Genomic DNA, 15,817 nt, shown 5'->3' with positions numbered 1-15,817 from the left:
TTTTGGCGGGAAATTTTTGGCGTGAAAAAATTTCAAGGTATTTTAAAGGTTTTACGGAGTATTTACAAGTGTTTTGTAAGGTTTTACAATGTATTTTAAAAGGTTTTACAAGGTACTTATAAGGTTTTGTAAGGTTTTATAACTCAAAAACTTTATAAAAAACTTGTAAAACCAAATAACTTGTAAAACCTTATAAAATAGCTTGTAAAATCTTATAATATCTTATAAATACTTTATAAATACGTTGTAAAACGTTTTAAAATACATTGTAAAACCTTATAAATACCCTGTAAAAACTCTTTAAAATACCTTGTAAATTTTTCCCGCCAAAAATTTTCCCGCCAAAAATTTTCCCGCCAAAAATTTAACGCCAAAAAATTTGAGGAATCACTTTTCCCGCAAAAAAATTTTTTTGGCGGGAAAATTTTTTGGCAGGAAAAAATTTTACGGGAAAAATTTACAAGGTATTTTAAAGGTTTTACAAATTTTTACAAGTGTTTTGGCGGGAAAAATTGGGGGATCACTTTTCCCGCCAAAAAATATTTTGTATTTTGTGGACCTAATTTTCTTATATTTCCTTATATATTTATGATATCTTTTATTAAAAGAAAGGTAATTTAGTCATTTTGTATATAAAAGGGGTATTTTTAAAAATGGACATCCAAAGGGGGCATTTTTGAAAAGGGGTATTGAAAAAGGGGCATTTTTGTGAGTCTCCCTAAAAATATTATAACAAAACTGAATATTAAAATATTTGCATTTAATTTTTTTTACCAAATTTCAAATTCAATCTTAAAATCCTCCATTGATAAATCTTTTTAAATGATAGTTTTTTTTTAATTTTGAATTAAAATGATATTATTTTTATTTTTATTTTTGATATAGAATAGTCTATTAGGATTGGTTTAGAAAAAATCTTAGTTGGATATCAAATCTTAGATTTTCAATTCCTATTGGTTAAAAATTTTTAAAAAATTAATTTCAAATTTTCGTTTATAATTAATAAGAGAGATAAAATTAGTTTATTTTTTCGGAAATTAATAAGTATTTAAAAGAATTAAACTATTTTTTATTTAAATATATTAATTTTGTGATTACTATTGTACCCTTAATGAAGTTATTTAAAAACACTAAAAACCAATGGCATTTTTTATAATTCTTTACCTTTATAAGGTTATTTATTATCCAATGCTTCCCAATTAATAATATAGATATAAACCCTAACCGTCTCTTTTTTGTTCGAAAAACTCTAACCGTCTCTTATAAATCCAAACCGACATATAACTTCTTTTAATTGTAATATATAAACTCTAACCGTCTTTTATAAGTCCAAACTGACATATAACCTCGTTCAATTGTAATATCTAAATCTGAAATCTTCTTTATAAACCCAAACCGATATTTAACCTAACTTAATTGTAAAACCTAAACTTTAACCCTTCCTTATAAACCCAAACCGATATATAACATCGTTTATAATTGTAACATTAAATCATAATCCCTCTCTTATATATAAACCCAAACTATATTGTTATATGATTTATTTTAATGACTTACGTTAACTTTCTTTATATAGATAATATTAATTTTTTTATTTTTTAATTTTTATTATGTGATAGATTCTGATTAGTTAGAAAAAGACACGACGCTTTTATTGCTCTCCCACAACCCCGTTTTCATGCTGCGGGTCAAGCTGTCGAAGGTATCGCGAGAGTGAATAAAAGGGTTCACCCCTAGGAGTGAACTCAAATTTTTTTTGACAAACAAATTTAACCTTGGTAAAACAATGATTAAATTGTCGCACGACGTCATATAAGAAATATATTTAATATATTCCATTGGGAGGTTACCATATGGATATCTCATCATATAAAAATAAAAAATAATGAAAAAGGAAGAGAAAGAGAGTAAATAAGGGTTCTCATAATGAGATATCTACAAGAAACCTATTAGACATTTGTCTTTTTTTTTTTTTTTGTCATCTAGAATTTTATTATTGATCTTGTAATGGAACCAAGGTGAAATACAAAGCTCAAAAGAGGAAAACTAAAGCCGGCGAACAACATGAAAGTCCCCGGAGACAAAGCCGGCGGAAGACGAGATTTCCCCGGAAGCTAGGCCCTAACGAAGGGAAACTAAACATAGTAAAGCAAAAGATTTCAAACCACAAACGCAAGAGGTCGAAACCAAAAACTAAGAAAAAAGTCGAAGGCATAAACTTTAAAAGAAACAATAGACCCAAGAAAACAAGTAACCCAAAACTTCTGAAGCACCTGCGATTGACATTTACCAAGGATGCCCGCGGCCAACCCAAAAATAACATCTACCTCCTCCTATCACGATGAGAGCTGATCTCTTGAAACCAAGAACCAAGACTTCATAACCCGGCAAGCGAGACAAAAGAGTTAAGGGAACCTCGAGCACACTTCCGAATACGACTGCTGACGATTGCTGCGTCCACTAGCGTCTAACTAGAAACCTTGAAAAGGCGATCCTATCACATCAGATCAGGAAAGCAAGGACAAGAAGAAAGGCCCAACCACTCGGAAACCGAGCCAGCTAACAACCACAGCGAACAACATCAGGGAGAAGAAAGAACTGAAAACTTAGAGGTCTATCGATCCAACCAAACAAAACTGAACTTCTTCTTAGCAAGGAAACGAACCCAAAGTGATTCATAGGATGAGACGAGGAGACCGGGAACGGAAAGAAGAGCAAAGGCTGGACTGAACCTGACTAAAGCCTAAACACCACTCAACATAAACGGCTTGGAGACAGTAAGCACAAAAGCGACAATGAAAAAGGAACATATCCAGTAAAACAATGGCATAATTCACAGAGCAGCACCGTAGATCCTACAGATCCGGAACCAAACGTTTCGCTAAAACATATACCCAAACAACGCCGCTACAACCGTAACCGCAAGACCCAAGAATACACTCGCAACAAACTAGAAAAATCACCAAACGCAGGCCGCAAGCAATGCAAACAAACCAAAATAAACAAAGACAAAGAGAAATCTGACCACCGGTAGCCAAAAACTGGAGAAGCTTAGCCACCACCCAAAAACCACCGGAGAGAAACCCCACAACGAAGAGACCTCCACTACCGAGACACAAAACCTCCGCCACCACTAACAGATCCGAGAACCATGCCTCTCCTGAAACACCACCTCAAAACCCGACGCTATCTCCTCCACAAGAACCGATTTCGTTCTCGAAAAATCATGATTTGAGAAGAGACCAAAATCGAAGGCCATGCCGCAACAAGGAGAAGAAACCACCAATCCAAAACACCACTCACCCCTTCCACCGGCTAAAAGCTCCGCCGAAATCGAACCACAGCAACCTAGAAACTCAACTTGCCTTTACGAACCTCTAAACACCAACCCAACAAAACTGAAAAGCAGGCAAAAACAAAACTGAAACAGAGCAGAGGGAGGCCAGATCCGTTGCTATGGAAGCCAAAGCGATCCAGCCTCGGATCTAAAAAATTTTTCTCGGCGGCTGCTGAATGTCGAGAGAGAAAAAAACTAGGTCGTGAATCGGGTGGGATCCACGTCAATAGCAGAACTGCGTGGTATTTGACATTTTTCTTTCATTGATTGGCTTAAATTTTTTATTTTAAATTTTAAATTTAAATTTAGTTATATTTTTCAATTGTAATTTTTTTTCATAAGAAACCCAATGGGCCGGGGTTATTGTGGATGAAGACGCTCTAAAAACATGTTACTCTCGGCGTTTACATCATCGCTCTACTCTTCTACAATCCACAACATTAATGAGTTGCGAATAATTGTTATTATATGTGTGTATTATACATATTTTTGGCGGAAAAATTATGGATTTACGTTTTTGGCGGGAAAATCACGAATTTATATTTTTGGCGGGAAAATTGTGTATTCACATTTTTGGCGGGAAAATTAAGGATTATATTCAATCGGTTTAGAAGTTTTGGTTAGACTCAAATTGAAATCGGTTTAGAGATTTGGATTGGTTTAATTCAATTTAACAAAAATTGTTGGGTTAAATGGGTAAACCATTGACCTATTACAACCCAACTCATTTCACCCATCAACCCATTTGACTCAATAACTCATTTGATCCATCAACTCATTTGAGTCAAAAATTTCAACTCATTAGGGTTCATGGGTTGAGTTGAGTTGAGTTGACCCATGAATCTTGACCCATTTTGACACCCCTATGTGTATATATAAAAAAAAAATTGGTTTTATATTATGTGTAATCTTTGATTTTTTTTTTTTTGATAATATAATCTTTGATTTGATAATGAGTATTCTTGTTTTTACTTTTCGATTATCGAATATTAATTTTAAAATTTTTAACTGTATGTTCAAACAGTCTTGCGTGGATTCGAAGTAAGAATGTATCCCTCCATTCCTCGATTTATCACTGAAATCCCGGTGAGTTAGTTCTTAGGCGTGTTCCGTCCATATATCCAATTCTACCGTTCGTTTATGATTTTTGGTGAGCTATCTTAAGTTTGGCCGAGTCTAACAAACCACTCTGTTTCGCGGATTTACAACATAAAACTATGTTCTGTTGTGCTTTCTAAAATATGTATCGATCGATTAAAATGATTACCCTTAGCACACATATATATGACAATCATATAGTTAATTATCGGGTGTGGTGTTTTGATTTTTGAGATTCTAAAATTAGTTACCACCGGCCCCAGTCTAAATTGTTTCCTATCATATCATAAAAAATTCATATAAATCACTCTTCACATTTCACTTAAAATGAAGCCAATGTCCAAATTTTTCTTATACTTGTATGTTTTAAATAGGAAAATGTAGAAACTAGGCCACATGAAACCATATGAAACAAAGAGTAACAATGATAGAATACATATTTATTTTAATGAGTTGCCTCTGGATAGTTTATGTTTAATAACGATTTTAAACTCAGAAGAACTATGCGGTGTTCCAATTAAAAGAAGTAACGAAGAACGAATATTGGCGCACTCTAGCAAAACCGGTCACCTGGCTGGTCGGTCATGTTAGCAGCGTTAGGTATCTCGAAGTGCCAGAGCCTACCTGCGGAGTTGACCTTATACTTCTCACAAAGGAACTCATTGGCAAAAGTCTTCTCCACATAGCGGTCAACGTCATGTAGGAAGACGTGTGTCGTGCCATCACCTTTCCTGTTACGTGCCATGACGGCCGAGGAAAATATCGCCGCCATCCTTCCGGGCGCCACCGGGAAGTACCCCTTTGGTGCGTCCACCATGATCAGATCCCACTCGGTATCATAGAACTCATCAGGAAGCGAAGTCAACGCCAAGGGACACTTTTCGTTGTAGCGGATCGGGAAAGCTTTAGCTGGTAAACACATGGGTTCGTTCTTGTAAGTCGAGAGAAGGCGGCCGGCCTCCGAAAGGTGGGTCCGGTACTGAACATGGTGGGCCCTGAGGGATGGAGCATCCTTGAGGACGGCCTCTATCCACTCAGGATCCTCCTCCAGGAACACAGTAGTGCCACCTGGATTGAGGGAGGCCCACATGAGGGAATCACGGCCTAGGCCAAAGACTAGGAAGTTACAAGGGAGACGTTCCTTGAGGACGTTTAAAGAGATCGAGATCTCCTCGAAAGATTGTTGAGGGACGGTGTGTGAGGTGGCATAGTGAACGATGGATTGTAGTTGGATTGGGGTGGCTGAATATTCGGCTATGGACGCAGCCGTGTTCTTAGCTGTCGAGCATAGTGACAAAGTGTTGTCCGTAGCTCGGATGAAGCTTATGATGAGCATGGCGCCACCTAAAAGACCAGCTAGAGCCACCACGAGGAACCATGGCCGCTCTAGAAGGGCTTGCTTTGCACCTTTCGACTTGTCTTGAATCATGTTTGATTTGTTTTTGTTGGGTTTGGCGAGAGAGGCTGATGAGTATATGGTTATACAAGGTGAAGAGATCGGATGAGAAAGTGGAGAAATAATGCTAATGGTAGAGTCAACGAATGTGAAGCACGTCCGTCTCAATCATTAATGGCACGTATGATTGATCAATCCTCGTTGTTCTTTTAATCTAATTTACTCATTTCTCTTAAGAATATATCTCAACTGATCAAATGTAGTTTATTTACATTTTAATGAGAAATTTTTTTAAAAGGGTAATAGTAAAGATTTATAGCAGTTGAAATTATGAATAATAAATTATCAAATTTTGTAAGCTTTTAAAATTTATGACAAAAAATATCATTATACAAGTTTAAATATGAAAATAAAAGTCTAATAAATAAAGATAAACATAATAAATCTATATAATTGTAGTCAGTAACACTTTGATTTTTTTTTTAAATATATCCTATCTCTTATCAACATAATACATAATTAACTATATTAATATATGGATAAAAAAATCATCTTTACCTTTTTAAAATATTTCCATACATGATTTTTAGTATATATGTATATATATATATTTATATATGAATATACATTTAATTAAACAATTAGTTACCTTTTGTATCTCCAATGTTTCAATTTAGTTTTGTTAAAATGTAATTGTTAACTATATTAATAAAAGAATTTTTGTTTACCACTTTAATATAGAAAAGTGTCAATTTGGGGCCAATTGATAAACACTCTGTAGGCATCCTCAATTTTCAGCTTTTTATATCTAAGATATTTTTGTCCACGCTGTTCAATTTCATGGCGTTGGTCACCCATTTTAAAAGTGCTTTTCAAGGTTTCGTCCATGACTTCTATGTTAATAGCAACAAGGATATCTTAAATGTATTTAGGTTGAAAAGTATAAGTATGAAATAATCTTAAATGGACATCTTTAATTATAATTTTTTTTGGAAGTTCTGTGTCTCGTATGGTTTGTTGTAACAATAGTCACATTGTTCACTTCAAATTGTACATCAAAGATATAGTGAACAATGTGACTATTACAACAAACTCTACGAGACCGAATTTTCAAGAAAAATTATAATTAAAAATATTCATTTAAGATTATTTCATACTTATACTTGTTTTGTTTATGGTTTTCTCTTTTATTTATTATTAGTGTGGGCCTAACTCACACCCAAAAGCTAGCTCAAGGAAGGAGTATTGTCACAACACATATATATATTGCCCATGAATCACAAACCCAACCGATGTGGGACAATATTCTAATACACCCCCTCACGCTCAGAACTGGACATCTGAAGCGTGAAGTTTGTGGGACTGGACATCCACGTGTGGTCCACAATCGAAATTGGGTCTGGGCTCTGATACCATATTAGTGTGGGCCTAACTCACACCCAAAAGCTAGCTCAATGGGAGGAGGATTGTCACAACACATATATATTGCCCATGAATCACAAACCCAACCGATGTGGGACAATATTCTAATATTTATATCTTTATTTCCTTAGTTATCTCATTTATTTATCTCTTATTTCTCTTTTCTGTAATGTGGAAAGGAATTTTTTTTTTTGTAACTTCTATATTTGGAAAATAATAAAATTTGAAGCAGAAATTAATGGACTATCTCTCACATTGTATGTAAATAACTGAAATTGCATATATTGTTTAATTTACTAGCTTAACTTATATTTCATGAGATGGGATTTGGATCTAAATCCATACTCTCTCTTATTTCACATTAAAATTTACTTTTTATAAGAAAAACACGTTTTAGTCGGTATCAACTTACCGATTCTCAGTGACAAGATTGAGGGTCACCAACAACATGTAATTTATTACATGAAAAACAGAAGGACAAGGTTGAACGAAATTGATTGGTATTATATGATTTAATGTTTCTAGAAGTCGAGCAAAGTAACCAAAGCTTCTTCCAAGTCAACACTCCTCCCTTCCTTCATATTGTAGACATCTCCTCGACAGATTTGGACGGGACATCTGTCTCACATATCCAACTTAGTCATTGCTACACATAAATAATAAACTTTTAATACCAGCAAACAATGAAGGTAATTAAAAAGACATTATTAAGAGAAGAAGAGAGATACTTGTTAATACGAGAATATGAGCACACAAGCAATTTCACGAGGTTTGGCAACGTGCATAATCCTCAATAACTTTCAATAGAAATTGTTTAGACAATCTTACACCAAGCTTTGCCTACATGGAATTACTCGACACTAAGATACCCCTTAGTTTGACACCAATAAATTTCTAATGAACTTGAGACACTTAGATTAACACATAATCTAAGAATCACTCTCTTTCTCTCAAAAGCAAAAGCTTAACCTTCCTGGTTTTTTTCTCCTTGACGGCTCTACTAAACCTAACGTGACATCTCTCTATTTATTTATTCACAAAAGATCACGTTTACACCATATATTAAATGTAAAATATCCTTATTCATAAACTAATGAATATTCCATTTGATTTGAAGCTATCTCCACGTCATCTTCATTCCTTGCTCGAATCTTTTTGTGTCCAGACATTCCTGTGTAACACAGCTGCGTCTTGTCCCACTCTGTGCTGTGTCCCGATACCCTTTGTACCTTCAATACTTACCCATATAAGACCTTGCTTCCCATCCTCAATTTCTATCTCAAATGTGTGATACACCTCTGTCCAGAATACCCTCCTCAGTCCTCACCTTCTTTTCCCACAACTTGCTGTGGCTCATCCAGCATATCTCCGATCTCTATCTTCATCCCATGCTTGAATAGAGATCGAATTACCTTAGCCTTGCTGATTGACGAACTATATTCACAGTACTTTAAAGGGTAATCAACAAACGGTATTACAAGATGAGTTTGCTCTTATTATCATATTTGCACCTATAAAGCAGAAGTTAAAAAGCATGTAACAACAGAAAAACAAACTACAAAAGAGATTATCATATATGACAAACAATATTACACAAATCACATTGACCACATTGAAAGTATAAGGAGGCTTTCTAGAAAAACAAAAACATACCTTATGATGGTTAATCAGCCTTAGCATATTTTGTGTCCAAGAGTTCAACAACGTCTTCAGTCCTTTCTCGAGAGAAAAGATATGAAATTCCTCTTATAAGATGTATAGTTTGTATTACGGAAAATAGGTAGAAGGCAAGAAATATTATTTATTTTTTCTGATAATGATACAAATCTTAAAAATCAGATGATAAATTTATTCAAGGTTCTGGAAAATCTTTTTAAAAACGACATTTGTTGTTTTTGTTTGTTGTTTTCCTTTGTTGTCTGTGATTAGAACCTTCAATCATGATTTGATTTTACTCTAGACACGACTACATATAGTTGACAAGAGTAATATGTATATTCATTTGATGTATGTATTAGATGATTATAATTTTTTTTAAAAATACCAAAACCAATAGCACAATTTTAATAGAGTTTTGGAAATTCAAGATTGAATAACATTTAAGTCTCTAATTTTTGGAGGTAAAAACATTAAAATCTTTATGTTTTTTAACTCTTAAAAAAACCAATAAACCTCCTTGGTTTTAAAGTTTTCTTTAAAAATATGATCATTTGGGCTAATTTCTCTGAGAATAAATTATAGTAAAATTTTTTTTTTTTTTTCTCGTTAAAATATAAAAACATCTTGTGCTATTTTTCCTTTCGTCGAACAAAAATCTTAGGGCAAAGGTGAAATCGCCACCGCACCGCCTCCTTCTCCGATTGTCTCGCTACTACTTCTCAGACCATTCCACAGCTATGTCACAGGTAACAACACTGTCCACTCTATTCGTTGGTCCCGTCTTATAGTGCTAGGCCTGAATATCGTAGATCTGACACTGAATCGACACGGAGCTCTGCGTTGTGATCGTTTTCTATGGTTTAAGATGACTATAACCACATTGAATCATTCAATTTCAATTCCGCGACTCTGAAATCGTACCACTGATCTGTGAATCGTTTTATCTGGTTTGATTGTTGAATTTGACTGATTGGCTCTCGATTTTTTAGGTAGACAACAGAAATTCATCAGCAGCCAAGCGTGCTAGAACTGACGGTATGACATTTCTTACCTTGGAAAACTATATTGTTGTTCGGATAATCCGAGTCCATATACCCGAAGATAGTGTTTCTGTGTGTACATTGCATCCAATGTCTTGCATGCTTTTAGTATTGAAACTTTGAGATACATCACATATTAGAAAAATTGCCAATGTGTTTTGTTTTGGTTCTATTGAGTCTATAGTCAGTTTCTTTCAGCGTATACTAAGATCTTCGTCTCAGTAGTACATGTTTATAAAGGATTTTAGATTCCAAACTTTATGTTTCTCATACTACAACTATGAATAGCTGTTTGGTTTACTCTTTTGGTTGTGGATAGGGGGGCGCAGAGAAGATGATTGGATCTGCCCAAGTTGTGGCAATGTCAACTTTTCATTCAGGACAACTTGTAATATGCGTAATTGCACTCAGCCTAGACCTGCAGATCATAATGGAGTAAGTCATTTTGTATTGCAATATCGAATATTTGTCTTTCTGCTTTGAAACAGTTTGTGTGCAAAACAGTCATTGGCTTCTTGGGCTGAATTAGGATCATTTTTCTCATGTCATGATGTATAATCATAATCTTTGTGTTATCGCTCTTTTAGTAGATAGAGCTCTTTGAGTCACACATGTATAGACACTTAGGATGCTGAGTAGTTTTTGATAAGGATTTCCAGGTGTTTGTTATGAGAATAAGAACTGAAGTGGAAGACCAGCCTTAGTGTTTTGTCCAGTCTATTAGGTTTTGTACTTCGATTACATTTAAGGAAGTAGTATATGTTCTTTCAAATCTAGAACCCATATGTTGTCTATCTTCCAACAAGAGCAGCAATACACAGACTATACCAGTGGCAATTTATGATCCAATTTAAACAATTATCTACTTGGTTTTATTTTAGTTTGATCACCTTTGATGACCTATTTGTTGCATATCTGTAATAGAAATCTGCTCCCAAACCTATGCAACCTCAACAAGGTTTCTCATCACCCGGGCCATATTTAGGATCTGGGGGTCCCCCTCCAGTGTATATGGGCGGGTCACCATATGGATCTTCTCTCTTTAATGGGTCGTCTATGCCTCCTTATGACGTCCCATTTTCTGGGGGTTCACCTTACCATTTTAACTATAATAGCCGAATTCCTTCCGGAGCTCATTACAGACCACTACATATGTCTGGACCACCACCATACCATGGCGGATCTATGATGGGAAGTGGTAAGTATTTTTTAATCAGTTTTTGGTGTCTGGCTATATCTCAATTGGTGTCAAGTCTTCCATTTACCATCATTGTACCAGTATCTAATTTGGCTAGTGCATTGCTGGGTTTCTTTTTTTGTCAGGTGGTATGTATGGAATGCCTCCACCAATAGACAGGTATGGCCTTGGTATGGCAATGGGTCCTGGTGCTGCCGCTGCCATGGTATGTATAACAGTAAGATGCTTGGTTTTGATTGCATGCAAGATCTTATAAGTCCCTGGACTTGTAACATGAGCTGAAATCTTTTCACAATATATGTGCGTCATTCTTTGCAGATGCCAAGACCAAGGTTTTACCCAGATGAAAAATCACAAAAGAGAGGTATGTGCTATAAGGGTTATGCTTTTTTACATTCTATAGTGATAGTCAACTTGATATATTCTGTTGTGTTCATTTACAGATTCAACTCGTGATAATGATTGGACATGTCCGAATTGTGGTAATGTAAACTTCTCATTCAGAATTGTATGTAACATGAGGAAGTGCAACACTCCAAAGCCTGGTTCCCAGGTTTGTGCTGCTTTTTGTTTGTGTTTGACTGTTCCATAGAGCGAACATATACATTATTTTGAATTCTAGGGCTTGACTGGTTAATTCGGCTATCATAGAACAGCTTGCTTAATTAATCTTAGATGGCTTACTTGAATAGATCTTGGGATTATTATCTTGATTTCTGACCTTTAAACTCTTATAATTGCAGCAGGGTGGAAGCTCAGATAAAATATCAAGTAAGCTCCTAAAAAGTCCTAAATATTGCAGCGTACTTGATGGACTTTGAGACTGACATAGAGATATGTGTTGTTTATCAGAACAAAATGCACCGGAAGGGAGCTGGAAGTGTGATAATTGTGGAAATATAAACTATCCATTCAGGAGCAAATGCAACAGGCAAAACTGTGGAGCTGATAAACCAGGGGATCAGTCGAATGGTTCTCCTTCCCGTGCACCAGAAGAGAACGATCAGGTTTGTCAGATGTATCTATGTGGTCACAACTGTTTGTTAATAAAATGTTTGCCTCTAAAACTCGTATATGTAACAACCGTTGTAGATTTTATGCCTTGTGAAAGCAAAGGTTATTTGTTTAAGAAACATTTGACTCCGACTATGTTAAATTTTTTTAAACCCAATTTAGAGTCTCTGAACGGTGTGTTTTAATTTGTGGTCTGTTCCAGTGAGTCGTAGACATGTTTGGGGGTTGAGAAGGGTGAGTCTGATCCAGCGGGTGTCGTAATGTCAGTCAATGTCTCGTCAGGTCGTCCATGTTGAAGCGGTCTCGTCAAGTTGATTTCATGCATGTCTCTTTACCACTATTGAGTGGCTATGTTGTATTAATAATGCATAAATTGTTTTATCTACTTTGTGGTCGTCGCGAATCTTGTCTTCCTATAGAATTGTCCTTCAGGTCGTCCATACTATTTACATCCTAATCTTAGTTGGCACTTGTGGTTTTATTCTTTGTAATCGTTTTAAGACTTGGAAAGTTTTCCGGGTGATGGAGTCTATCTAGGGGATGCAACTGGTCGTTGGTTTTAGACATTAGAATTTCATTTTTCTTAGAAAAAACTGAAACATGAACTAATTTAAACTAAAAAGTAAACTAGCACTAATAAAATTGCAGAATGGAATGAAAATATTTATGTACTTTTCATGTTTCATTCGTTTCTATCTCGTTAACTTTTGTTCCGTATTCTTATTGTATTTAGTATTTACCATACGGAGCCTGAAATAGTGCTGAAACTGTTGCTAAGTGTTCAACCACCATGATAACTTCTAGGCGATGAGATTAGATGGAACCATGGAAGAGTAACTTAAGCGGTGGTTTAAGTGTACTAACAACATTTAAGGTATTTTAGTCATTCCATCATTAGTTGTGTCTAGCAAGCTTTTTCTTTCGCAAGTTCTTTGTTTTCTTGTGTTGATGCAGAAGATATATACAAATTGTAAACTTTCATACATTTGGGAAGATTGTGGTCATATATATACATAGTCTTCTTCCAATATTTATTTGCACACAACAACATATCACAAACACAATCATAAACATATCACAAACACAATCATAAACAAGTCACGACAAGGTAGAGCACTCTAACAAGAAATTGTTTCTTGCAAGTGTAGCAGTTTGTGATGCAGGCTTCAGCGACCGCGAAATAACACTGTGATAGTGTCATACCAGAAACTAGCAAATGAGGAGGTAGTTCCATGTGATGGTGTCAATTCATTGCATATCAGAGGTGCAATAGGTATGCCTATGTCAGTGATATCAAACGTTATGTTTGGCATAATCTTTTTTTGTTCAAGATATTCTGTAATATCTTTCATAGTAGGTCTGTTTTCCGGGTCTCTCTGAGAACAGAGCATGCCTAGCTTCAAAAGTAACTCGGCCTCTTCAGTGCTAAAGTTGCCTGCTAGTTTACTATCAACAGTATCCATTAAACCACCTCTTCTCCCACAACTGGCAACCCATTCGACCAAAATCCTCTGTTCGGGTGATCTCTCTGGGTCTAGTGGCCTCCTCCCGCAAACCACCTCAAGGATGAGAGCCCCAAACGCATACACATCAGTCAACTCGTTAGCCACGCCCAATGTGGAAACTTCTGGAGCCATGTAACCAATGGTTCCTACCACACGTGTGGGTTGAAGATTCTCGCCACGATCATGGATTCTAGCAAGCCCAAAATCTCCTACTTTCCCATTTAAATTAGAATCTAGAAGAATGTTGCTGGCTTTTATATCTCTATGCAACACAACTTGTTCCGAACCTTCATGTAGATAATGAAGAGCAGAGGCCACTCCCTTTATTATATGAACTCTCTGAGACCAACTAAGATTGTTTCCATGGAACAAGTAATCCGAAAGACTTCCATTTGGCATGAACTCGTAGACTAATAGCAATTCACCTTTCCTTCTGCAATAACCACGTAGTCGAACCAAGTTCCTGTGACTTAGGCTGCCCATAGTAGCAATTTCTGAAACATACTCTTGCATTCCTTGTTCAGCTCCATGAGAGACTCTCTTAACTGCAATTTGTGTACCATCAAGAAGATCTCCTTTATAAACCTTGCCAAACCCTCCTGCTCCAAGTACTCGGTTCTCCTTGAAACCTTCGGTTGCTTTGTAGAGGGTCCTAAAGGAAAATCTTTGAGGACTATATTTCTGTTCCCATTGTTCAAACACCTCTGCAAATCTTTTTTGGTGGTAAAAGTATGCAATTCCACTTGCTATAACAAAAAATGCAATTGTTGCTGTAGAAGCAAGTATAACCGGTATATGATTAGGCGGTGGTCTAGGGAGATCCAAAACTTTAGAAATGTCAAGGCTTTGTGCTTTTCCGCCTATAGACAATGCCCATCCAAGGATGTATTGGTGACTTCTGATTGTACCTGTCGAACCCGAAAATCCAAAATGCATATGCTCTTTGAAGATTTTAGAAAGATCTATAGATCTTGACAAAAGAGGCAAGCTTGGTTTTGGGATCTCGAGTGGAGCAAGAGTTACATTTAGCAATCTTTGCTCGCCATCATATTCTATCCAAATACGAATTCTTTGTTTGCTTGCAAGCACAAGGCTTTTCCTCAATCCTTCGGTATCATCAAAGTAACTAGCATCAGCAGAGTAGACGGATACTATACTGTTTATATCTATCCCTACATGGTTGTCACTTTCTTCAAGTGCTTCTGAGCTTGCATTAGTGTCAAGTTCTATGGCAAGGATATGATTTTCGGTTTTATTATCATTCGTCCTATTGAATATCCCTAGATAAGATGTTGCAGCGCCATACCTTAGATCAATGGTTGGAGATACAAGAAAAGCCATTCCTTGACCGTAGCTGGTACTTTCCTCTGGTATGATCGCAAATACGAATTCAGTTGAAAATGAAAAAGAAGTGTTTGTGAAATTTATGGGTGTTTTGTGGAAGGCATGCCCAGTGGCTTTTTTTGAACTATTAGTAAGTTTCAACCGACCATCTTCGATTGTTGCCATTCCATCTACGTAGAGATCTGCTTTCCTGAAGTCGTAATGCACAAATTGGTTACCATCTTGAGCTAATGCCACCGAGATCACATGGACTAAAGCTATCATCAAGAAACAGAGTAATTCCATAGTTTCAACCATATGAAACAACTATGATTCTTTTTTCTCTCACACAACCCCAATTAGTCTCTAGATTTTTGAATTGTTTCTGTAAACTCACTTTCCTTTTTATTTTTCTTCATGAGAATGTTGGTTGACTAACAGAAAAGGTCAGCACAGATGAATCAAAGAAATTAGAGAGAAGTATGAGAGTTGACCCTCAGGAAATTTCCTTTCTTTTGAATTGGTTATATATATATTTTGATTTGATTGAATTGGTCTTGGGTCACTATGCTTATATATGGCATCATAGCTTATTTTAATCAGCTTCTTTATTTATTCCATGATCAGTATTATATGGGTATAAGTTGTTTTTTTAATAAATATCTAAAATATCATATATAAATTTTGTGACTTATAAGAAAATAGACGTTATATTCAATTATAATAATCAGACTCTCATAGTGTTTCAATGACCATAGTTATTAGACGTTTTTGATGTCGATCGAGAAAGATTTAAACAATCATCAATATAATGATCAAAGTATT

At 35.7% G+C, this 15,817-nt stretch overlaps 3 protein-coding genes across 9 annotated transcripts; 1 reads left to right on the top strand and 2 right to left on the bottom strand.

Annotated features, from left to right (window-relative positions):
- Positions 1 to 4,757: 4,757 nt before the first annotated feature.
- LOC9324654 (probable methyltransferase At1g27930) lies at positions 4,758 to 6,127 on the bottom strand. Its single transcript, XM_002887067.2, has one exon. It carries the CDS (start codon positions 5,862 to 5,864, stop codon positions 4,989 to 4,991), a length of 876 nt encoding a protein of 291 aa, XP_002887113.1. The 5' UTR covers positions 5,865 to 6,127; the 3' UTR covers positions 4,758 to 4,988.
- A 3,403-nt stretch (positions 6,128 to 9,530) lies between these two features.
- On the top strand, positions 9,531 to 13,618 carry LOC110231029 (ranBP2-type zinc finger protein At1g67325). Of its 7 annotated transcripts, none has more exons than XR_002334118.1 (12): positions 9,549 to 9,658; positions 9,902 to 9,947; positions 10,272 to 10,387; positions 10,877 to 11,150; positions 11,276 to 11,355; positions 11,469 to 11,514; positions 11,594 to 11,703; positions 11,894 to 11,921; positions 12,003 to 12,157; positions 12,898 to 13,038; positions 13,316 to 13,437; positions 13,522 to 13,618. XR_002334118.1 is itself a non-coding variant. In XM_021035688.1 (10 exons), exons 1-10 carry the CDS (start codon positions 9,650 to 9,652, stop codon positions 12,367 to 12,369), a joined length of 867 nt encoding a protein of 288 aa, XP_020891347.1. In that variant the 5' UTR covers positions 9,548 to 9,649; the 3' UTR covers positions 12,370 to 12,752. The 7 variants fall into 7 exon arrangements, 5 of the variants coding, with proteins under 5 accessions (XP_020891343.1, XP_020891347.1, XP_020891348.1 ...); XR_002334117.1 differs by having other exon boundaries at positions 13,313 to 13,437; XM_021035688.1 differs by lacking the exons at positions 12,898 to 13,038; positions 13,316 to 13,437; positions 13,522 to 13,618 and adding an exon at positions 12,367 to 12,752 and having other exon boundaries at positions 9,548 to 9,658.
- LOC110231028 (putative L-type lectin-domain containing receptor kinase II.2) lies at positions 13,125 to 15,496 on the bottom strand. The gene has a single exon (XM_021035683.1). The coding sequence runs from the start codon at positions 15,308 to 15,310 to the stop codon at positions 13,331 to 13,333; it is 1,980 nt and encodes a 659-aa protein (XP_020891342.1). The 5' UTR covers positions 15,311 to 15,496; the 3' UTR covers positions 13,125 to 13,330.
- Between the last annotated feature and the right edge of the window lie 321 nt (positions 15,497 to 15,817).

This window comes from Arabidopsis lyrata (genome assembly GCF_000004255.2).
Source record: "Arabidopsis lyrata subsp. lyrata unplaced genomic scaffold ARALYscaffold_2, whole genome shotgun sequence".
Lineage (NCBI taxonomy): Eukaryota > Viridiplantae > Streptophyta > Magnoliopsida > Brassicales > Brassicaceae > Arabidopsis > Arabidopsis lyrata.
The sequence above is the reverse complement of the archived record's forward strand: the minus strand, read 5'-3'. Positions and strand labels throughout refer to the sequence as shown.

Excerpts from the sequence above, each read along its gene's own strand:
- LOC9324654 (XM_002887067.2), bottom strand. The coding sequence starts at position 5,864 with ATGATTCAAGACAAGTCGAAAGGTGCAAAGCAAGCCCTTCTAGAGCGG.
- LOC110231029 (XM_021035684.1), top strand. Across the intron at positions 9,948-10,271 it reads CAAGCGTGCTAGAACTGACG|GGGGGCGCAGAGAAGATGAT; the intron begins GTATGACATTTC and ends GGTTGTGGATAG. Across the intron at positions 11,151-11,275 it reads CGGATCTATGATGGGAAGTG|GTGGTATGTATGGAATGCCT; the intron begins GTAAGTATTTTT and ends TTTTTTTGTCAG.
- LOC110231028 (XM_021035683.1), bottom strand. The coding sequence starts at position 15,310 with ATGGTTGAAACTATGGAATTACTCTGTTTCTTGATGATAGCTTTAGTC.